Below are 22573 nucleotides of genomic sequence, written 5' to 3' on the forward strand. Positions count from 1 at the left end.
AGTATACCTTTTCTTAATACTTTCGATTCCAGTGTGGACATAATAGCTGCCGGTGACTCAGCCCATACAAGGTGGGGTCTCATCCAATGGGGAAAGATTTTGTGGTCATGCCACTATACTTTTTATAATCTGGTGTGTATTACCATTTTGAAAGATTGATAGTAAAGCCTGTAAGCTCTCACTGAAGGGAATTTATTGATAATTGTTCTGATCTTAAACCAATCTCAGCATCTGTGGGACCACATCTTTCTTCCAAGGAGAAGAAACAGAAGCACGGTCTCTGTAAAGTATCTGTATGTCTTTTGCTCTCTGAAAAGCCTGATTCGTGCAGTTTACACCCTGACTCTAATTAAACGATCGGGTCTGAGGACCATGACTCCAAATGCATTTCCCTGCAAGCTATGGCCTCCATTTCGTATACACAGCAGTTAAGGCACAAAGGAGTTAAGTGACTTGGGCAAAGTTATGTAGCAAATGAGTGGCAGAGAAGGGAATCAGACATTAATAAGCAGTCTCCAGAAACCATTGCCGTTAACATATTTTTTAATCCATAACAGGGTCAAGATGGCCTGTGAAATAAAGCCAGGAGATAAGTTACAATGTAATTTTAAGAAACACACAAATGATCCAAAAGAAGGGCAGAAAAGGAGGAATAGAGCAACAACCACCATCACCAGAGGGAACATGTCAAACCCATCATAATAGCTCTAAATCTAACTGTATCCCCTCCACTTAAAAGGCAGAAATTGTCAGAACAGATTAAAAAAAAAAAATCAAGACCCAGCTATATACTGGCTGGAAAGTACAGTTTAAATATAATCCACCAAGGGATTGAGGATAAATGAATGAGAAAAGAGGCACAACGCAGATGATGAGCACAGGAGGACTGGTGTGCCAGTGGTGATAAACTAGACTTCAAGACAGAGTCTTCCTAGAGATGGTTCATAGTGGTGAGCAGTTCACCAGGGAGACACAACAATCATAATACATTATGTATATTCGCTAATAGCAGAGTTTCCAAGGTAGGAAGTAAAAATGGAAAGAGTTAGAAAAAAATAGACTTTCCATAACCATTGAAGAATGTAACACTGCTTCCGTGCAGTTAATAAAACATCTAGTTAAAAAAAATGAGTAAAGCAGTAGATGATCTGAGCAATGCTGTCATTTACATTCAGAGAACATAGCACCCAGTGCTCAATACGAGTTCTTTTCAAGCCTACGCCATGCATTCATTGAGGTATAAAATATGTTGAGCTGTACTACGTCTCAAAGTTAAAATAACGTTGTACATACTATGCTCTCTGGCGAGAGCTAATTCAGTTAGAAATCAGTGAAGCCATCTGGGGTTAGAGTTTTCTTGGCCAAGTTTTTAACTACAGATTCAGGGCTGTTCAGGTTTTCTACTTGTTGAGTGAACTTTGTTATTGCCTGCCTTTCAAAGACTTGGTCTGTTTTGTCTACATTGTCAAATTTATTGGAATAAACATGTGCATAATGTTCTCTTATTCTTCTTTTGACACCAGTAAGATCTCTAATGATGTTCCATCTGTCATTTCGGAGGTTGTCACCTTCATGTCTTCTCCTTTTTCTCTGATCAGTCTGGCTGGAGTTGATCGATTAGATTGGCCTTCTCAAAGCACCAGCTTACAGTTGCACTGGCTTGGTTCATTGTTTTCATATTTTCTATGTCACTGATTTCTCCTCTGATTTTTACTGTTTCCTTTCTTCCACTTTTGTTTTATCTTGCTCTTCTCTTTGCAGTCTCTCAGCGTGGAAGCTGAATTGATTTTGGACATATTTGTTTCCTAATGGATTAAAAACAGTTTTTTTTAAGTTTATTTATCTTGAGAAAGAGAACGAGGAGGGGAGGGGCAGAGAGAGAGGGAGAGAGAGAGAGAATCCCAAGTAGGCTCCACACTATCAGAGCAGAACCTGATGTTGGAGCCCGAACTCATGAATCGTGAGACCATGACCTGAGCCAAAACCAAGAGTCGGATGCTTAACCAACTGAGCCACCCAGGTGCCCCTCCTAATGGATTTTAATACAAATTTTCTTTTTTACCTCTAGCTGCGTTACACACATTTGGCTGTATTGTGTCATTTTCATTGTGTTCAAATACCGACTACTATCCCCTAACCATCTCCTTTGAAATCACTTATGTCATCATGTATCTATATTTGCTATCATATATTACTTCAGTACCACGTATTTGGGGGCTTTCCACAGTTCTTTCTGTTACTGATTTCTAATTTAATCCCCTTGTGGTCCAAGAAAATACGAACTCGAATTCTTCTGTATTTGTTGAGCCTTGTTTTATGGTCTGTGATGTGTTCTACCTTGATGGCTGTTCTTTGTGCACTGGGAAAGAAGGTTTATTCTGCTGCTGTTGGTTGAATATTTTCTCAGTGGAAACCAGGTCAGGTTGGTTGATACTGTTGTTCAGGTCTTGTCTGTCCTAACTAGTCCTCTCAGTATTTGTTCTGCTTCGCGAGGAGTCCTGAAATCTCTGACCGTAATTATGCATTTGTCCATTTCTCCTTGTGGTAAAACTGGTTTTTGCTTCACGTGTTTTGAAAGAACTTTTTATTTTGTGCATAAATGTTTAGCCTTCTTCTGAATTGGCCCTTTTTTCATTGTGAAATGACCTTCTTTATCCCTTGTATAGTCTTGACTCTAAAATACACTCTGTCTCATATTAATATATTCACTCTAGCATTTTTTTAAATCAGTATTAGCATGTTCTATCTTTTCTGCCTTTTTGCTTTTAACCCAGGTATGTTTATGTTCAGAGTGAGCTTTACTTTCATGGCTGCTTAGGGACTTAGGGTATACATGTTCAATGGTTCACTGTCTACCGTCTGGAAATACTGTATCACTTCAGGTATAGCATAAAAATCCAAGAATAGTGTACTTCTGCTTCCCCCTTCTGGCCTTTGTCTGTTGGCATATGTCTTACTTCCACATATGTTATAAATCCCACCCCACGCTGCTGTTGCTCACGTGTAGGTACTGGTTATCTCTCCAACTATTTACCCATGTGGTTACCTCTTCCAGTGCTCATGGGGCTCATACTCATAACTCCAACATCAAGAGTCACATGCTCCTCTGCCTGAGCCAGCCAGGTGCCCCAGTACTATCAATTTTAAATCTAAAAAGACAACTCCAAGTCTGTCTACAGGTGTTTACTATAAGTTGTGGTACACACATAAAATGGAAGACTGTGATATGTAGACAATGTACAATGGCTGTCTTTGTGCTGGTAAAAGGGATGCTCCTGGGGCACCTGGGTGGCTCAGTCAGTTAAGTGTCCGACTCTTGATTTCAGCTCAGGCCATGATCTCACGGTCATGATTTCAAGCCGTGCATCGGGCTCTGTGCTAGGCACGGAGCCTGCTTGGGATTCTTTCTCTCCCTCTGCCTCTGCCTTTCCCCTGTGTGTACACATTCTCTCTCTCTCAAAAAAAAAAAAAAGTGGGGAGGAGATGTTGTTAAGTGAAAAAAACTGTAGAGAGTGTACATATTATATGCCTTTTGAGTAAAAATCGGGGTGGGGAATATGAATCTGTATTCATGCTTATTTATAGGTGCATAAAGAATCTGGACTGTTATAGAAGGAAATAAATGGAGTTTCTATGGGGGAAATAAATGAGAACTAGATACATAGTAGACAGGAATGGGGAGCATTTACTAACTGCCTGTTTAATGCTTCTTGATTTTTGAACCACATGACTATACTACAGATTTTTAAAATTAACTCAAAGATAAAACATATTTGAAGAATTTAAGAAGATAAAATACTTACAATAAGAAGATATTAATAAATGTGTATATGCACATTGAGTGTTACAAATCTGCAAAACGTATATGCGAGTGTACAAAGAGTTTAAAGAAAGGTAGGAAAAAATAAAACAACTTATTTGCTAGGTTGATGAAGTTTCTTATATTCCAGCTATTGTAGTAATGGTTGTAAAAATTTAGTGAAAAGCAATTAGATTAGTGAAAATAAAATAAATGCAAATGATTGATAGCAATTAAAATTAAATCTGTCCCCTTCCACCTCAGCAGAAGCGACTCTGGCAGAGGATGCTGTCCCAGCGTGTGAGCCCTGGACCCCGTGCTCACACCCAGGTCCGCGGACCTCAGAAGAATTTCAACATGTAGGGCTGACAAAAGCCATGCTGTCAGCCCACACACAGAACGAGGAACAGAATTATGTTGATAAATTCCGAGAAAAGATCCTGTCATCGCCCTACAGAGCCTGTCTTCCGCAAGAAAGCAGAAGCAAAGCTAAACATTTGTACGTTCAAGGTAGTTACGTTTTAAAAACCGTGCCTCGTTTATCAATTCCATAAATATGTGTGAGTACTGGGAGAGAGGAAGTGAAGAATTGGAGGGTTGTTTTTAAGAAACAGATGGGAGAGATGCCGAACTAAATTCCTGCCGACAGTTTGTTATCTGGGATAACGATTTCTTAGATGCTGGGTCTGAGAAGCTGATTTGATAAGAAGGTGATTGAGAGATTCTGAAGTAAGTTTATTTTCTAGCAGCAGCTTTTATCTGGGCTCTTGCTCCTCTTTTTAGTAGCCGTGGTAGTGGACGCGGTTCCTGTTGGCAGGTGTCGTGTCTTCTTCATCTGCTTACCATTACCTGTGAATGAATGGCGTTCTTCTCTTTTTTGGTTCTAGTTTCCATAATATGCCCCCCCCTTCATCCTTTCAGGAGGCTCCGCTTCCAAGCAGAGCAGCGCGGCCGGCGGCAAGAAGGGGAAGCACAAGGGGAAGAAGCTGCCACAGCTGCCGGGCAGCAGTGGCACTAAGGACGCCTTCTGTCCCCGCTTGCGAGGGGACGAGGGGACGTCCAGGACACACAGCCCTGGGGCCCCTCCCCCGCCTCCTCTCCGTGGGCCTCCGGCCTGTCGTTCCCGGCTCCTTCCCCCGTCCCGGCCCTGCCCCGTGGGGGAGGAGGCCACGTGGCAGCAGTGGCTCCGTTCGAATGTCTGTCTGAGCCACGTTTGCCCAACTGCTTGCAGTCTTTTCCTGCCCCCCTCCTCTCTACTTAGATACTTTGATGACCATTTTCCTGCACGAACCCCCTGTCTGTCCCCTTTTGTCACCATCCTTCCCCCCATATCCGTTCTTGGGAGCACCAGACTCTTCCGAAATTCCACCCTCAGCATCAGCAGTGGCTGCCAGGCTGGAACCCCCGTGGTCGGTCCTCAGCCGAAGGCGAGCTGAGGGGAAATGGGAGACGCCGTGTGAAGAGCACGCACTCACTACCTCGAGGAGCAGCTCACCACTGTGGCTCAACTTACTGCAGGAAGACACGCTCAGATCCCGCGAATCTTCAGATCAGATGAGAAGGGGTATTTGCCCAGAAGCCGAGGATGTAAGTGACACTAACTTCTAGCATGTGAGTGAGAACATAAATGTGCGTCCTCTTATTAAAATTAAGGCACTCGCACCGGGGCCGACACTGAAGGCCGAGCAGGTAATCAGCATCATAGCTGTGGCTGAGACTGTGCGCTATGATTTGCACTGTATCCCCCTGACTCCATGTAACAGGCAAGAACTAAAGAGCCTGCTGAGTCCTGGTTCCTTAGATACTTGGTAGTATTTCCCAAAGTGCTGTCTTTCATATTTCCTATGTGAACCGGGCTCCCCGCCTTTAAATTTTTTTTTTTTTAACATCCGTTTATTTTTGAGAGACAGAGCGGGACAGAGCATGAGTGAGGGAGGGTCAGAGAGGTGGGTACACAGAATCCAAAGCAGTCTCCAGGCTCCAAGCTGTCAGACAGAACCCGATGCGGGGCTTTAACCCATGAACCGCGAGATCATTATGTGAGCGGACGTCAGATGCTCAACCGACTGAGCCACCCAGGCACCCCTCCCCCGCCTTTAAAATGTGATATCCAGTCATTTAATTTGACACAGTCATTGCCTACAAAATGTATTTTCTTCTTTACAACTGGGGTTGTGTTCTGGTAAGTCAGGAGTAAACCATACTGACAAGACCTGAACTGAGTGAGTGTGCCCTTGCAGGCGTGGTTGAGGGACGGAGGTGAGGTGTGTATGGAGAAGGGAGCGGCTGCTGTTTGTCATTGACTTATCACTATAGTAGGCAGCTTCTAGTTGGATACTTACACACATCGTTTTCAAAACCAAAAATTGTGTGGGTCATTTTCCCTTAACTTTTTTATCTCTTTACCTAAAAAGCCGTTCTCAGATATATTTATCTGGCTAAACTTTGGAATCCGATGTTCCTATACTTAGGTGTAGGAATCAAGACAAGTGTCAATATTTACAATTTTCTTTGGTCTTCCCTTCAAGATATGATACCATTGTTGGACAAGTGCTCAAAATATGATGATCCAGATAGAGAAAATATGCTTAATTTTGAAAGCCTGATATTAGTGCACTTGCTAGAATCTCATGCAAGGCCGTGTATCCTAGTGAGCAGAGCTAGGCTGTGGAATAAGACGCGGAGTCAGACGCTCTGACACTTGATCAGCCGGTTCGCTGAACCAAGTCAGTCAGCCCTCCTTTGCCTTTGTTCCTGACTTGAAAAATGAAGAGACGGAACCTTGATAGCTTATTCTGAGGATTAAGTGAAGTAATATTTACGTAGTCCTTCTTCCCATCCATATAAGCTCAGGGTAGCTGCAACTTTGTTTCATTCGCTGTAATACTCGTTTTGGGAATAGTGCTAAGAACTGACAAAACGGTCGGGACATCTGGGATGACAAAACAGCAGAATTAAAGTGTACGACCGTATGGCGCCTCCCGTGCAGCAGGTGCAAACCCAGCCATATATGTAATGTTCCGTGCAAAGGGACGGGGACAGGCTGAACTGTTTGCTTGCCAGTTATGTATATGCTTCATTTTGTTTAACGTGCAAACTTCAAGATCTGCCAGTTATTTTGTAATATGATGCCTGAGATGTTAAAAATCTCTTCTTGTGGCCTTCCCTTCTGCAGCGTGTCGTAGGCAACAGCGGGAATAAGAACAGTTACATGGCATTACTTCACGAGGAGTCTCCTTCCAAAACAGGTTCTGCAGCATCAGGTAGTGGAGCAAAATGATGAATTCCCCACACTCTGTTGCCAGGAGATCACTGTGTAATGGGCCATCTGGTTTGGGCCCTGGTGCGGGAGTAATTTGTCTTTGTTTATAAGGTTTATTGGGGTGCGTTTACATACGATAGAATTCACCGGTTCTGACAAATGTATGCATTTGTGTAACCGGCAGCACAGTGACCGTACAGAGCATTTCCATCGCCTGGAAAAGTTCTTCTGTGACCCTTTATAGTCAGTCTCTGCCCTGATATTCCAGCTCCTGGCAACCGCTGATGTGTTCTCTGTCGCTGTAGTTCTGATTTTTTATAATTTTATGTGAATTGAATCATCCAGTATACAGTCTTTTGTATAGGGATTCTTTCAGGTAAGCCAGTGCTGCTGAGATTGATCCTTACTGGTGTTCCTTCCTATTACCAAGTACAATTAAATTGTGCGGACATCCGTTCACCAGTTGATGGTTATTCAGTTGCATTATGAATAATGCTGCTATGAACATTGAGTGTGAGTCTTTGTACGCATGTGTTTTCATTTCTCTTTGGTAAATACATAGGATTGAAATTGCTAGGTCATGCAGTAAATGAATGATTAGCTTTATTTACTTATTTTTATTATTAAAGTATTATTGATATACAACGTTATATTAGTTTCCAGTGTACAACATAGTGATTCAGCAATTCTATACATTATGTGCTGCTCACCATGAAGTGTAGTTACCATCTCTCACCGTATATTATGACAGTGTTATTGATTGTATTCCCTGTGTGGTGCTTTTCATCTCCATTAACTTATTTGTCTATACCTGGAAGTTTGTACCTCTTAAGCCCTTCACCCATTTCACCTAAACCCATCCCCTCCCCTCTGGCAACCAACCATCAGCATGTTCTTCATATTTATGAGTCTGTTTCTGGTTCATTTGTTCTTTTGTTTTTTAGATTCTCCTTGTAAGCAACATCATATGGTATTTGTCTTTTTCCGTCTGACGTAGTTCACTTACCAAAATACCCTCTAGGTTCATCCATGTTGTTGCAAATGACAAGGTCTCATTCTTTTTTAAGACTGAGTAGTAGTCCAGTGTGTGTGTGTGCGTGCGTGTGTGTGTGTGTGTGTGAGTATCACATCTTTTTTTTAGGTTTTTTATCTTAATTCTAGTGTCGTTAACAGACAGTTTTATATTTGTTTCCTGTACAATACAGTGATTCAGCAGTTCTGTACATCATTCAGTACTCATCATAAGTGTACTCTTTAATCTCCACCCCCTATTTCCCCTATCCTCCTATCCTCCTCCCCTCTGGTAACCATTAGTTCTCTAGAGTTAAGGGTCTGTTTCTTGGTTTGTCTTTCTCTCTTTTTTCTCCCCTTTGTTCATTTGTTTTGTTTCTTAAATTCCACATATGTGTGAAATCATACGGTGTTTGTCTTTCACTGTTTCACTTAGCATGCACTCTAACTCCAGCCATGCTATCACAAATGGCGAGATTTCATTCCTTTTTATGGCTGAGTAATATTCCATTGTGTGTGTGTATGTGTGTGTGTGTATACACGCACATATATACATATATATGTAAATATATACATATGTGTGTATATTTTTTGTATATGTATATATACATACCACATTTTCTTCATCCATCCGCCTATTTATGGACACAGGTTACTTCCATGTTTTGGCTATTGTAAATAATTGTGCTGTAACCTTAGGGATGCATATATCTTTTCGTATTTGTATTTTTGTTTTCTTTGTATAAATATCCAGTAGTAGAATTATTGGATCGCATGGAATTTTATTTTTAATTTTTTTTAGGGAGGTGCATATTTTTTTTCACAGTGGTTGCACTAGTTTACGTTTCCACCAACAGTGCACAAGGATTCCCTTTTCTCCACATCCTCGCCAATACCTGTTGTTTCTTGTGTCATTGATTTTAGCCATTCTGACAGGTGTTAGGTGGTATCTCATTGTGGTTTTGATTTTAATTTCCCTGATGTTGAGTGATGTTGAGCATCTTCTCATGTGTCTGTTGGTCATCTCTGTGTCTTCTGTGGAAAAATGTCTGTTCAGGTGCTCTGCCCATTTTTTTCATCAGATTGGTTTTTTTGGTGTTGAGTTGTATGAGTTCTGTATGTATTTTGTGTACTAGCCCTTTATCAGATACATCCTTTGCAAATATTTTCTCACGTTCAGTAATTTGTCTTTTATTTTTTTTATTTTATTTTATTTTTCTTTTCAATGTTTATTTATTTTTGGGACAGAGAGAGACAGAGCATGAACGGGGGAGGGGCAGAGAGGGAGGGAGACACAGAATCTGAAACAGGCTCCAGGCTTTGAGCCATCAGCCCAGAGCCCGACGCGGGGCTCGAACTCACGGACCACGAGATCATGACCTGGCTGAAGTCGGACGCTTAACTGACTGCGCCACCCAGGCGCCCCATGTCTTTTTTTTTTTTTTTAATGTTTATTTTTGAAAGAGAGAGAATCCCAAGCGGGCTCCGCGCTGTCAGCGTAAAGCCTGACATAGGGCTCCATCTCACAAACTGCAGGATCATGACCTGTGCCGAAATCAAGTTGGACACTTAACCGATTGAGTCATCCAGGCACCCCTGCCTTTTCTTTTTTTGATGGCTTCCATTATTGTATACAAACTTTTTATTTTGGTGTAGTCCCAGTAGTTTGTTTTTGCTTTTGTTTCTCTTGCTTGAGTGGACATATCCTTAAATATGTTGTTAAGGCCAATGTCAAAAAAGATGACTACCTTTTATGAATGAAGTTTTATGAATTCACATCTCAAATTTAGGTCTTTAATCCATTTTGAGTTTATTTTAGTGGCATCAGAAAGTGGTCCAGTTTTTCATCCTTTTGCATGTTGCTGTCCAATTTTTCTAATCCCATTTATTGAGGATCCTGTCTTTTCCTCCTTTTACATTCTTCATCATAGATTAATTGACTATACGAGCATGGATTTCTTTCTGGACTCTGTTCTGTTCCATTGATCTATGTGTTGGTTTTTGTACCAGTACCATACCATTTGGATTACTGTAGCCTTGTAGTATATATTAAAATCTGGGATTGTGATACCTCCAGCTTTGTTCTTCATTTTCCAATTTGCTTTGGGTATTCAGAGTCTTTTGTAGTTCATACAAATTTTAGGATTATTTGTTCCACTCCTGTGAAAAATACTTTTGGTATTTTGCTAGGTATTACATTGAATCTTTAGATTGCATTGGGTAGTATGGACATTTTAATGATTAATTCTTCCCATTCATGAGCACTAAATATCTTTCCATTTGTTTGTGTCTTCAGTTTTTTTCATCAGTGTCCTACAGTTTTCGGAATATAGGTCTTTTATCCCTTCGGTTAAGTTTATTCCTAAGTACTTTTTTTCCCTCATCAAAATTATTTATTAATATGTGCTGATAACACTTAGAAAAATATATGGAGTTTGGGTGACAAAATGGAATTACAGATCATAATTTTGACTAGAGACAAGACAGTGAGAAGTAACCTGACTAACCTGCGTTGTTTAACTTTTTTTTTTTTTTTTTAAATATTCAAGTTAGTTAACATATAGTGTAATCTTGGCTTCAGGAGCAGAACCCAGTGATTCATCTCTTACATATGACACCCAGTGCTCATCCCAACAAGTGCCCTCCTTAATGCCCAGCACCCATTTAGCCCATCCCCCCACCACCTCCCCTCCAGCAACCCTCAGTTTGTTCTCTGTATTTAAGAGTCTCTTATGGTTTACCTCCCTGTTTTATCTTATTTTCCCTTCCCTTCCCCTGTGTTCATCAGTTGAGTTTCTCAAATTCTATATATGAGTGAAATCATATGATATCTGTCTTTCTCTGTATGACTTATTTCGCTTAGCATAATACGCTCTAGTTTCATCCACGTTGTTGCAAATGGCAAGATTTCATTCTTTTTCATCACCGAGTAGTGTTCCATTGTATATATACCACATCTTCTTTATCCGTTCATCAGTCAGTGGACATTTGGGCTCTTTTCATAATTTGGCTATTGTTGATAGTGCTATTATAAACATCAGGGTACATATGCCCCTTCAAATCAGCACTCCTGTATCCTTCGGATAAACTCCTAGTAGTGCAATTGCTGGGTCGTAGGGTAGTTCTATTTTTAATTTTTTGAGGAACCTCCATACTGTTTTCCAGAGTGGCTGCACTAGTTTGCATTCCCACCGACAGTGCAAAAGTGTTCCCTTTTCTCCACATCCTCACCAATATCTATTGTTTCCTGAGTTGTTAATTTTAGCCATTCTGACCGGTGTGAGGTAGTATTTCATTGTGGTCTTGATTTGTATTTCCCTGATGATGAGTGACATTGAGCATCTTTTCATGTATCTGTTTGCCACCTGGTTGTCTTCTATGGAAAGTGTCTATTCATGTCTTCTGCCCATTTCTTCACTGCGTTATTTGCTTTTTCGATGTTAGTTTGGTAAGTTCTTATTGATTTTGGATACTAGCGCTTTATCCTATATGTCATTTGCAAATATCTTCTGCCATTCTGTCGGTTGCCTTTTAGTTTTGTTGTTTCTTTTGCTGTGCAGAAGCTTTTATCTTGATGAAGTCCTAATAGTTCATTTTTTGCTTTCACTTCCTTTGTCCTGGAGACATGTCTACTAATAAGTTGTTGTAGCCGAGGTCAAAGAGGTTGCTTTGTGTTTCCCTCTGTAAGATTTTGATGGTTTCCTGTCTCACATTTAGATCTTTTATCCATTTTGAATTTATTTTTGTGAATGGTATTAGAAAGTGGTCCAGGTTCATTCTGGATGTTGCTGTCCAGTTCTCCCAGCACCATTTGCTAAAGAGACTGTATTTTTTCCATTGGATACTCTTTCCTGCTTTGTCAAAGATTAGTTTGCCATATATTTGTGGGTCCATTTCTGGGTTTTCTATTCTTTCCATTGATCTGTGTGTCTGTTTTTGTGCCAGTACCATACTGTCTTGATGATTACAGCTTGTAATACAGGTTGAAGTCTGGGATTGTGATGCCTCCAGCTTTGGTTTTCTTCTTCAAAATTACTTTGGCTATTGGGGGTCTTTTGTGGTTCCATACAAATTTTAGGATTGTTTGTTCTAGCTCTGTGAAGAATGCTGGTGTTATTTAGATAGGGATTGCATTGGATGTGTAGATTGATTTGGGTAGTATCAACATTGTAAAAATACTTGTTTTTCTAATCCATGAACATGGAATATTTTTCCATTTCTTTGTGTCTTCTTCAATTTCTTCCATAAGCTTTCTATAGTTTTCAGTGTAGAGATCTTTTACCTCTTTGGTTGGGTTTATTCCTAGGTATTTTGTGGGTTTTGGTGCCATTTTAAGTGGGATCGATTCCTTTATATCTTTTTCTGTTGCTTCATCATTGGTGTATAGAAATGCAACTGACTTCTGTACATTGATTTTATATCCTGCAACTTTGCTGAATTCATGTATCTGCTTTAGCAGTTTTTTTGGTGGAGTCTTTCTGGTTTTCCATGTAGAGTATCATGTAATCTGCAAAGAGTGAAAGTTTGACTTTTTTGCCAATTTGGATGCCTTTTATTTCATTTTGTTGTCTGATTGCTGAGGCTAGGACTTCGAACACTATGTTGAATAACAGTGGTGAGAATGGACATCCTGTGGCATTCTGATCATAGTGGGAGAGCTCTCAGTTTTCCCTATTGAGGATGATATTAGCTGTGAGCCTTTCATATATGGCTTTTATAGTGTTAAGGCGTGTTCCATCTGTCCCAACTTTCTTGAGGGTTTTTATCAAAAGATGTTGTATTTTGTCAAATGCTTTTTCTGCATCTATTGACAGGATCATATGGTTCTTATCCTTCCTTCTACTAATGTGGTATATAATGTTGATTGATTTGTGAATATTGAACCAGCCCTGCAGCCAAGGAACGAATCCCACTTGATCATGATGGGTAATTCTTTTAAGGTACTGTTGAATTCAATTTGCTTGTGTTTTGTTGAGAATTTTGGCATCTGTGTTCATTAGGGATATTGGCTGGTAATTCTCCTTCTTAGTGGGTTCTTTGTCTGGTTTTGAATCAAGGTAATGCTGGCTTCATAGAATGAATTTGGAAGCTTTCCTTCCATTTCTATTTTTTGGAACTGTTTGAGAAGAATAGGTATTAACGTTGCTTTAAATGTCTGGTAGAATTCCCCTGGGAAGCCATTGGCCCAGGACTCTTATTTTTTGGGGAGATTTTTGATAACCCATTCAATTTTTTTGCTGGTTGTGAGTCTGTTCAAATTTTCTGTTTCTTCCATTTGAGTTTTGGTAGTCTGTGAGTGTCTAGGAATTTGTCCATTTCTTCCAGATTGTCCAGTTTGTTGGAATATTATTTCTCATAGTATATTCTCTTATAATTGTATTTTTGTGGTGTTAGTTAGGATCTCTCCTCTTTGGTTTTTTATTTTATCTATTTGGGTCCTCTTTTTGGGAAGTCTGGCTAGGGGGTTATTAATTTGTTTATTCTTTCAAAAAACCAGCTCTTAGTTTCATTGATCTGTTCTGGGTTGTTTTTTTTTTAATTCTATATTGTTTATTTCTGTTCTCATCTTTATTATTTCCCTTCTGCTGGCTTTGGGCTTTATTTGCTGCTGCTTTTCCAGCTCCTTTATGTGTAAGGTATGGTTGTGTATTTGGGAACTTTCTCGCTTCTTGAGATAGGCCTGAATTGCAATGTATTTTCCTCTTAGGACTGCCTTTGTTGCATCCCAAAGGGTTTGGACTGTCGTGCTTTCATTTTCATTTGCTTCCATATATTTTTAAATTTTTTTCTTTAATTTCCTGGTTAACCCATTCATTCTTGCATAGGATGTTCTTTAACCTCCATGTATTTGGGGGCTTTCCACATTTTTTCTTGGAGTTGGTTTCAAGTTTCATAGTGTTGTGATCTGAAAATATGCATGGTATATAAGTCTTTTTGTACCTGTTGAGTACTGTTTTGTGACCCAAAATGTGATCTGTTTTGGAGAATGTTCCATGTGCACCCGAGAAGAATGTGTATTCTGCTGCTTTAGGATGAAATGTTCTGAATATATCTGTTAAGTCCATCTGGTCCAGAGTGTCATTCCGAACTGTTGTTTCCTTATTGATTTTCTCCTTGGATGATCTGTCCATGCTGTAAGTGGAGTATTTTATTAAAGACTACTACAGTTATGGTATAATTATCAATAAGTTTGCTTATGTTTGTGATGAATTGATTTATATATTTGGGTGCTTTCATGTTGGGGGGCATCAGTATTTATAAGTGTTGGCTCTTCTTGATGGATAGACCCCTTAATTATGATATAATGCCCTTCTTCATCTCTTGTTTCAGTATTTGTTTTAAAATCTAATTTATCTTATATATAAGTGTGGCTACTCCAGCTTTCTTTTGATGTCCATTAGCATGATAGATGATAGATGGTTCTCCATCCCCTCACTTACAGTCTGCAGGTAGCATCTGGTCTAAAATGAGTCTCTTGTAGGCAGCATATAGATGGATCTTGTTTTTTTATCCATTCTGATACCCTGTGTCTTTTGTTTAGGGCATTTAGCCCATTTATATTCAGAGTGATTATTGAAAGATACGAATTTAAAATGTGTCATTGTGTTATCTGTAGATTTCATGTTGTGATGTCTCTGGTCCTTTGTAGTTTTTGCTGCTTTGCACTCACAGAATCCCACTTAGGATCTCTTGCAGGGTTGGTTTAGTGGTTACAGACTCCTTTAGTTTTTGTTTGTCTGGGAAAGTCTTTATCTCTCCTTCTATTCTGAATGACAGCATTCCCGGATAAAGTATTCCTGGCTGCGTATTTTTCCTATTCATCACATTGAATATTTCCTGCCACTCCCTTCTGGCCTGCCAAGTTTCAGGTCTGCTACTAACCTTATGTGTCTACCCTTGTAGGTTAAGGACCTTTTGTCCCTAGCTGCTTTCAGAACCCTATCTTTATCTTTGTATTTTGCCGGTTTTGCTATAATACGTGATGGTGTTGACCTGTTTTTGTTGATTTAGAAGGGAGATCTCTGTGCCTCTTGGACTTGGATGCCTGTTTCTTTCCCCAGATTAGGGAAGTTCTCAGCTATAATTTGTTCAAGTAAGTCCTCTGCCCCTTTCTGTCTTCTTCTCCTGGAACTCCTATGGTACGGTTATTATTTTGTTTCATTGAATCACTTAGGTCTCTCGTTCTCCCCTCGTGGTCTAGTAATTTCCTTTCCTTCTTTTTTTCCACTTCATCATTTTACATAATCATAATTTTATCTTCTATTTCAGCATTCTCTTCTCTGCTTCTTCCATCCTTGCTGTCACTGTATCTGGTTTATTTTGTATCTGAGTTATAGCATTTTTTAATTCATTGTGACTAGTTCTTAGGTCTTTGATCTCTGCAGCAAGAGATTCTCTGGGGTGTCTTATGTGCTTTTCTCAAGCCCAGCTATTAGTCTTATGACTGTTACTCTAAATTCTTCTTCAGACATACTGTTTGTACCTGTTGTGAGCAATTAATCTGGCTGTGATTTCTTCCTGAACTTTCTTTTGGGGATAATTCCTCCGTTTTGTCATTTTGGCTAAGTTTCTGTCTTTTGTGTGTTTTAAAAGCTTGTTATAGGTCCTGCATCTGCAAGAGCTACTATAGTAAAAAGGGGTCATGCACTGTCCAGGGCCTGGCACTTCAGGAAGTATTTCTGGTGTCTGCTGTGTGCATGCTGTTCTTGTGTTTTGGCCGCTGTGTCCCACTGGTCAGCCCTCTGCAGAGCTCCTTCTTGCTCATAGTGGTGGAGTGTTTGGACCTTCAACCAGGTGTGCTTTGATTTGTTTACTGAAGTGACCCTGGGGGAAAAAAAAGGAAAGGGGGGTGGGGAAGCCTGGTCCCATAAAAAGAGAAAAATGAAAGAAGAGAAGACCAGAGAATCAAAAACTATAAGGCTAAATCCAGAGAAAGAGAAAGGAAGATAAAGAAGAAGAAACAGAAAAGGTATAAAAAGAATAGAATGAAAATGCCTAATCAAACATATATATACACACACACACACACACACACACACACACATATATATATACAAATCAGAAACTATGAGCCCAATTCCAAAAGAAAAAAAGAAGAGGGTAGAAAGAAAAAAAAAGAAAAGAAAAAAAAGTTGCCTGTTGGTGCCTGGGACCAGCGGCTGTGCTGGTTTGGGGGAGGGGCCGTCTGGTTTGCTCAGTGTCAGTCCCACTCCTGTAGATAAGCAGTTACCAGTCATGGAGGGGTGGGGTTTGGTGTAAGCAGGTCCCACTTCCACTGGGGGCCACTGTGCTGCTTCCTGAACCCCCATCCTGTTGATGATGGGGAAAAAAATGGCAACACCCCAGTCTCTGCTCCCCGGACCAGGTGTCTCGAACCATGCTATTCAAACGGCCCTCACAGAGTAGCGTGGGTGGCAGGCTTGTCCTGCTCCACAGTCTCCCGTGCCTTCTAGGCTCTCTAATGTCTTCAAGGATCCTGCACTGCCCAGACCCTGTTCTGGAATAGCGCCACTCCGCCCTGTTGATAAAAGGCCTTGGGCTGGTACCTTCGGGGTCTTTTGTCCTCGGGGAGGCAATAATCCCTTTTCTCCAAGTATTCCAGGAAGGGGACTGTTCTCTCCCAGTGCGTCCCTGAGATCGCTACACCGCACTCTGCACTCCGGCCGGCTTCCTACCTCCTGGGAGCGTGGTCCATGGCTCCCAGCTTTGCTCCAGCTTTGCTCCAGAGAAAGTCACATACTTCCAAACCTCCGAGTTTCAGCGCCTAAGGCTGTTTGCAAAACAGAAATTGGCCCTCTCCGTATTTCTCGTTCCCCATTCCGTGATCCAGAGACTTTTTCCTCTTGTGGTAACTTGAGGCCGACTTTTACAACTCCTCTTTCTCTCCCTTTTGTCTCTGCACAGAAGGGATTCCCTCCCCTCTGTGCCTATGCCGTTTTGCCTCCCCCAATTCACATACACACACCTCAGTCCTGCCAAACTGTCCCCCTCCAACTGTGGAGGTCCTTCTGCCACTCTGCAGCTCTATTTCCTGGGTGTTCCAAGTGCTCTGACCTCAATACAGTTGTGTTTGAGGGATGAGGAAAATCCCGGTCCTCCCACTTCTCCACCATCTTCGCCCACGTACTTACTCTTTAAAAAATCAGAGAGGTACTTTTGTTTGCTTTGTTTTTGTTTTTTGGGGGGTCTTCTGGGTTTTTGTTTCAAAGTTGACAAGAAGGATCTAGAAAAGTCGATGCGAGTTAGGAAAGGAATGATTTGCAAGGCTCCATAGCAGCCATAAAGGAATGGGCCTTGGGATGGGTGGATACCTCTCTGTTGTAACAGGAAGAGGTGAGGAGAGAGTGCAGATATGAGTAAGCTTGTGTTTAAAAAATTTTTTTTTCAACGTTTTTATTTATTTTTGGGACAGAGAGAGACAGAGCATGAACGGGGGAGGGGCAGAGAGAGAGGGAGACAAAGAATCGGAAACAGGCTCCAGGCTCTGAGCCATCAGCCCAGAGCCCGACGCGGGGCTCAAACTCACGGACCGCAAGATCGTGACCTGGCTGAAGTTGGACGCCCAACCGACTGCGCCACCCAGGCGCCCCAAGTAAGCTTGTGTTTAGTGTCAGTAATGACATTTTCAATAGGTGAGAGTCAGGGAACAGAGACGTGGAGAGCAGTCATTGCCAGGATGGGCTGGCCAGAGACTGTAGCAGGATTACCCAGCTTTGTAAGATCCTTTTGGTGATAATGGATCGGTGTACCCAATGATAAATGACTTTATCCCTATCTTTGGTTACTTGGGTTTACATAAGAACAGAACTGACTGTTGGCTTTATGAGAATTGACATTTTGATAGTGTGAAAAATGAGAGGGAAAAAGAAATCTCAGGTGTTGTAAAGAGTGTGACTGAATGATGGACTGTGGGCTGAAGGGCCGGGGCACTTTGTAGTTGGCGCACTTGAACGAGCAGACGAGCAAGCAAAGCTGGGATGTTAGTGATTTTGGAGCTGACCTGGAGCATCTCCAGGTGATGAGAAGGAGTGAGGTGTGGCCTTGAGCGTGGACAGCTCAGGAGGAGTGAGAGGGACATCTAGGGAAGGCGGAGGAACCAAGGGGGTCACCTGGGACCACTGCTGGGTGATGGCGAAGACTGTCCGCTGGTTGCCACAGTGGGAAGAATGAGTTTGGCAAATCTGCCCGTAACAGTGTCTCCTAATCTGTAATTGTTGTTGGTCTTTGATAGGAAGCAGTGACCACAGTATATACTCCACTAGTGGTGATTATTCTTCTGAAATCACCTCAGAGGGACAGCAGTCTCAGGATGTACAGAAGAAAGAAACGTTTCCCGGTTTTGCTGAAGAGTCCATGTGGAGAATGATAAAACAGACACCTGAGTGCATTCTGATGACATACCAGGTACCTGAGAGGTAAGAAAGCACTTTAAAAGACCCACTTTTATTTAAAGTTTATTTAGAGAGAGAGAGAGAGAGAGACAGAGCATGAGCAGGGGAGGGGCAGACAGAGAGGGGCACAGAGAATCCCAAGCAGGCTCTGCGCTTACAGGAACTCAGTCTCACGATCTGTGAGATTATGACCTGAACCAGAGCCAACAGTCGGACGCTTAACCGACTGAGCCCCCCAGGTGCCCTCAAGGACCCCCCTTTTAAATGGGGTTTTTTAAAGAAACTTTTATGGTATTTTAAGTGTATTGTTTAATACCAAGTGATTTTTAACTTCTGTTTTTATAGATGTTCCTACAGAAATGTATTTTCACATTCATTCATTTGAAGTTAAATGATGAATGATCCGGGAACAGTGGCTGTAGTGGCAATGCCGTGCACACTCAGATCCAGACCGCACCAACGTGTGCATCATGAGACCAGAAAACAAAGACAGCACCGCTTCCCCAGATGACACACACATACAAGAACTTTTCTCTTTAGACGCTGAATTTTTCGCATTCTGAGAGAAGAGAGGAGCTGAGGGAAAGCTGTGTCTTGCATCTGCCCCATTCAGGTGCTGGTACAGATGCTTTCTCCGAGAGAAAGAGCTCTCGCTTCACCAGCTTGACAAAGAGCTGATTCAGTTCTTTGTTTAATGGGCACGTTGTATATTAGCAAGAGATAGAAAGTATATCACAGACCCAAACAGAGCTGTTCATGGATCACACGAGAACCCTGTGCCTTATTCAGGACTGAGGTCGCTTGTCTGTCCACAGGGTGAAAGAGACCGTGCCGAAAGGGGACCTGGAGAGGCTGGTGGGCATGCGGCCGCAGCAACCCCAGTTTTCACGCACGCAGAGGGAGGAGCTGGCCAAGGTGCACTCTTGGATTCAGAGTCAGGCTGTCCCTCGAGATAGACATCCAGGGAAGCACAGTGACAACAGCTGTCATTCCTGGATGTGCCAGGTAGTGCTCGAGGCACTTAATACTTATTGCACGATCCCACCAAAAATTACAACCCTCACAGCTACTTTTGCAGTAACTTTACTATCCCTGCTTTACCGACAAACAACACAGTCATGTATACAGATGTTGGACACTTTATATATGGCTGGACAGTCCCTCTGATTTTGAATACAGGTCTCTTTGACTACAAGTGTTTTTACCAGTTGGAATGTTCTGGGACACCTGCTTTGATACATGATTGGCAAGGGAGGAGAGGACCAAGGGACTTGCATTTCATATATACAGGTGTGTTTGAACAGAGTTAAAACTCAAGTTGTAAGATTCACACCAGAGGTAGTATTCATACCTGGCAGGAGTTTCCGTGAGCCCCAGGTGCTCTTTTGTTGTTGTGAGATCTTCTCAGTCAGATCATATGTGAGCGGCCTAGACAGTGGAGTTTTGACTTGCTCGTGGTCCTGATGGTGGCTCCGTGGAATGATTGTGACAGTTGTAATGAGCTCTGTATTCCCACAAGTGTTGAGATGCAGGAGATGATAATGTGTGAAGTTAAAAATTATGGTAAGATAAAAAAAAAAATTTTTTTTTAAAGGGCTCTGCACTAATAGCGTGGATCCTACTTGGGATTTTCTCTGTCTCTCTCTCTCTGCCCTTCCCCCACTCATTCATTTTCTCTCTTTCTCTCTCTCTCAAAATAAATAAACATCAGAAAAACTTAATTTAAAAACTATGATAAGAGGAGAAAGCTAAGCACTCAAAACACTGTGGTATTAGGGCTTCTGAAGTAAACAAGTGCCGGAACCTCCCCCCCCACCCGTTTTTAAAGAAAGGAATGAGTGCCCGCAAAGTAAGAAAGGTTAGATACAGTAGTGCCAACAGCAGGAGCTGAACTGGGCACTCCACGTGTCTTTGTTCGTAAGACAATTTGTGGGTTCGAGCCCCGTGTTGGGCTCTGCGCTGACAGTGTGAAAGCCTGCTTGAGACTTTCTCTCTCTCTCTCTCTCTCTCCTCTCCCTCTTTCTCTTTCTCTCTGCCCCTCCCCTGCTCATGTGTGCATGTGCTCTCTCTCCCTCTCTCTCAAATAAACTTTAAAAACTAAAATACTATTTGTGTGCTTTTGAGTAGAGTATACGAATGAGCTTCAAAATAAGCAAAAGTAGGTAAACAATTGTCATTTACCTTTTAATAATAAGGAACGACCTGTAATACAGACGATTCTTAGGCATGAATTGAATAAATTGGGGAATGAGATGTAGGGTGCCTGGCCAGCATTTTACTGATTGTAAGACTTTCCAGACGACATCATGTCCTCTTGCCTGCTCTTGTTCTCTCTTGGAGGGCTGTGTCACCTGCGAAAGCAAAGATTCCCTTGGTGACGCCGCAGAGTCCTGTGGTCAAGCTCCAGCAGCAAACGGCAGTTGAGTGGCCACGGAGATGGCACCTGCCGGACAAGCAGACCTCTTGGTGTGTCTCTTTAACCCCTGACTCCTACATGGCCATGAAGCTATCAGTGAATGTGAAGGTTTTCCCTTCTGGACTTTTTAACAGGCATCATTTTTCTGAAACAGACGTTGTATATACCGTCTTTCATTCCTGTGTTCCTGGTGTATTAAAGCTGTCAGTCAGCTTCTCTTTCTGGTTGGCCGTCCTCTGAGCAGATTGGATGGCCTCTAGAGAGGTGTGTGCACAGTGAAACTTGACTTCGGGTGTCACCCAAAATGGATGGTAGTTAGAAGTATGGCTAGAAGTAGCCCCGAACGTTAGCCTCGTTTATTTCGTTCTGTTGTTATGTGGATCATTTTCCTGTGGGAGGATGTAGGACGTCCCACCTGCAGGCCATATACTGTTCGGAATGGTTTCCATAAGTTGCATACTTTCATGCGGCCTGTGCACAACTTGGTGCTTCCCCCCGAGATTAAGAGGAGACGTTCCGCTTCCTCACGACGCCAAGTCACTTCAGTATTTACCAGTGTTAGAAAATATCGCCCATCGGTACACTGGGAATAGCTGGCTTTTAGGTTTGGATTCTGAGCTTTATTCCTATAGATGCCTTTCCTTTTAATTTTCCACCTTCCACTGAGATTCCCAAAGTCTTATCTTAAAAACCAGTCTACTTACAATGAGCTTATTCCTTGGAGTTAAGTTAGCTTTTGCATGTGTAACATTAAAACAGAAAGAGCTCTGGGGCGCCTGGGTGGCTCAGTGGGTTGAGCGTCCGACTTCAGCTCCGGTCACGATCTTGCGGTCCGTGAGTTCGAGCCCCGCGTCGGGCTCTGGGCTGATGACGGCTCAGAGCCTGGAGCCTGCTTCTGATTCTGTGTCTCCCTCTCTCTCTGCCCCTCCCCCGTTCATGCTCTGTCTCTCTCTGTCTCAAAAATAAATAAACGTAAAAAAAAAAAAATTAAAAAAACAAAACAAAACAGAAAGAGCTCTTCACTCAACCAGTGGCATTCTCCTTTTGAAGGTTCTGGTTTTTAAAATAACGATTGTAAAGAGTTTCAGAAGTCACGTAAGAAATAATACGCTTCCTTTATGCCTATGTGTTTGAACGTTGTCTCACCAAAACTAACACGTAACTCTTTCTTTCCAACCAATTTACACACAAGAGGTCTGTCCATCTTTGCCAGAGGTCTGTAAGTGCCGTGGTGGCTTCCCGGTGACAGCCGCGGTTTGCGGGAGCTCCGTGGTCCTCACGGGGGTGCAGCGTGGCCACGGATCAGTGCTTCCTACTCCGGCCCTGATTGTGTTTGTGAAGAAGTGAGTGGGTTGTTTACTTGCTAAGTCACCTCCCTGTTCTTGAGAGAAATCTGTGATTCCTGCCCAGACTTGGGGGGACTCATGCAGTTCACACCCACACAGATCAGAAAGGAATAGGAGCAAAGGAGCAGGACCTTCTATCTTTTATATAACAGACTGGCTGATCTTTCGTGTTTTGTTGTTTTGTTTCAAGCTAACTCTCTTCCTCCCTCCAAGTTTGATACCTTTTGTAAAGTACATATAACTGATAATAATTAGGAGACTCGACCTCTTCATCCATGAGGACTGCGGAGCCCTGATTCTCAATTCCTGTAGCTCAGGTGTCCTTTCTAAAGTAGAGTTTTCTGGAGG

At 42.0% G+C, this 22573-nt stretch overlaps 1 protein-coding gene across 1 annotated transcript in view; it reads left to right on the forward strand.

The window, feature by feature from the left end:
- Positions 1-21642, forward strand: part of PER3 (period circadian regulator 3) — a 59131-nt gene extending 37489 nt beyond the window's left edge. Inside the window, 8 exon segments of the mRNA XM_040471510.1 lie at positions 4064-4309; positions 4721-4893; positions 4896-5040; positions 5043-5386; positions 6975-7062; positions 18304-18487; positions 19279-19422; positions 20797-21642. Coding sequence (XP_040327444.1) covers positions 4064-4309; positions 4721-4893; positions 4896-5040; positions 5043-5386; positions 6975-7062; positions 18304-18487; positions 19279-19422; positions 20797-20887 — 1415 coding nt within the window. The 3' untranslated portion in view covers positions 20888-21642.
- The last annotated feature ends 931 nt before the right edge of the window (positions 21643-22573 follow it).

Source organism: Herpailurus yagouaroundi, unplaced genomic scaffold, assembly GCF_014898765.1.
Source record: "Herpailurus yagouaroundi ecotype Mexico unplaced genomic scaffold, PumYag 77, whole genome shotgun sequence".
Classification (NCBI taxonomy): Eukaryota; Metazoa; Chordata; class Mammalia; order Carnivora; family Felidae; genus Herpailurus; species Herpailurus yagouaroundi.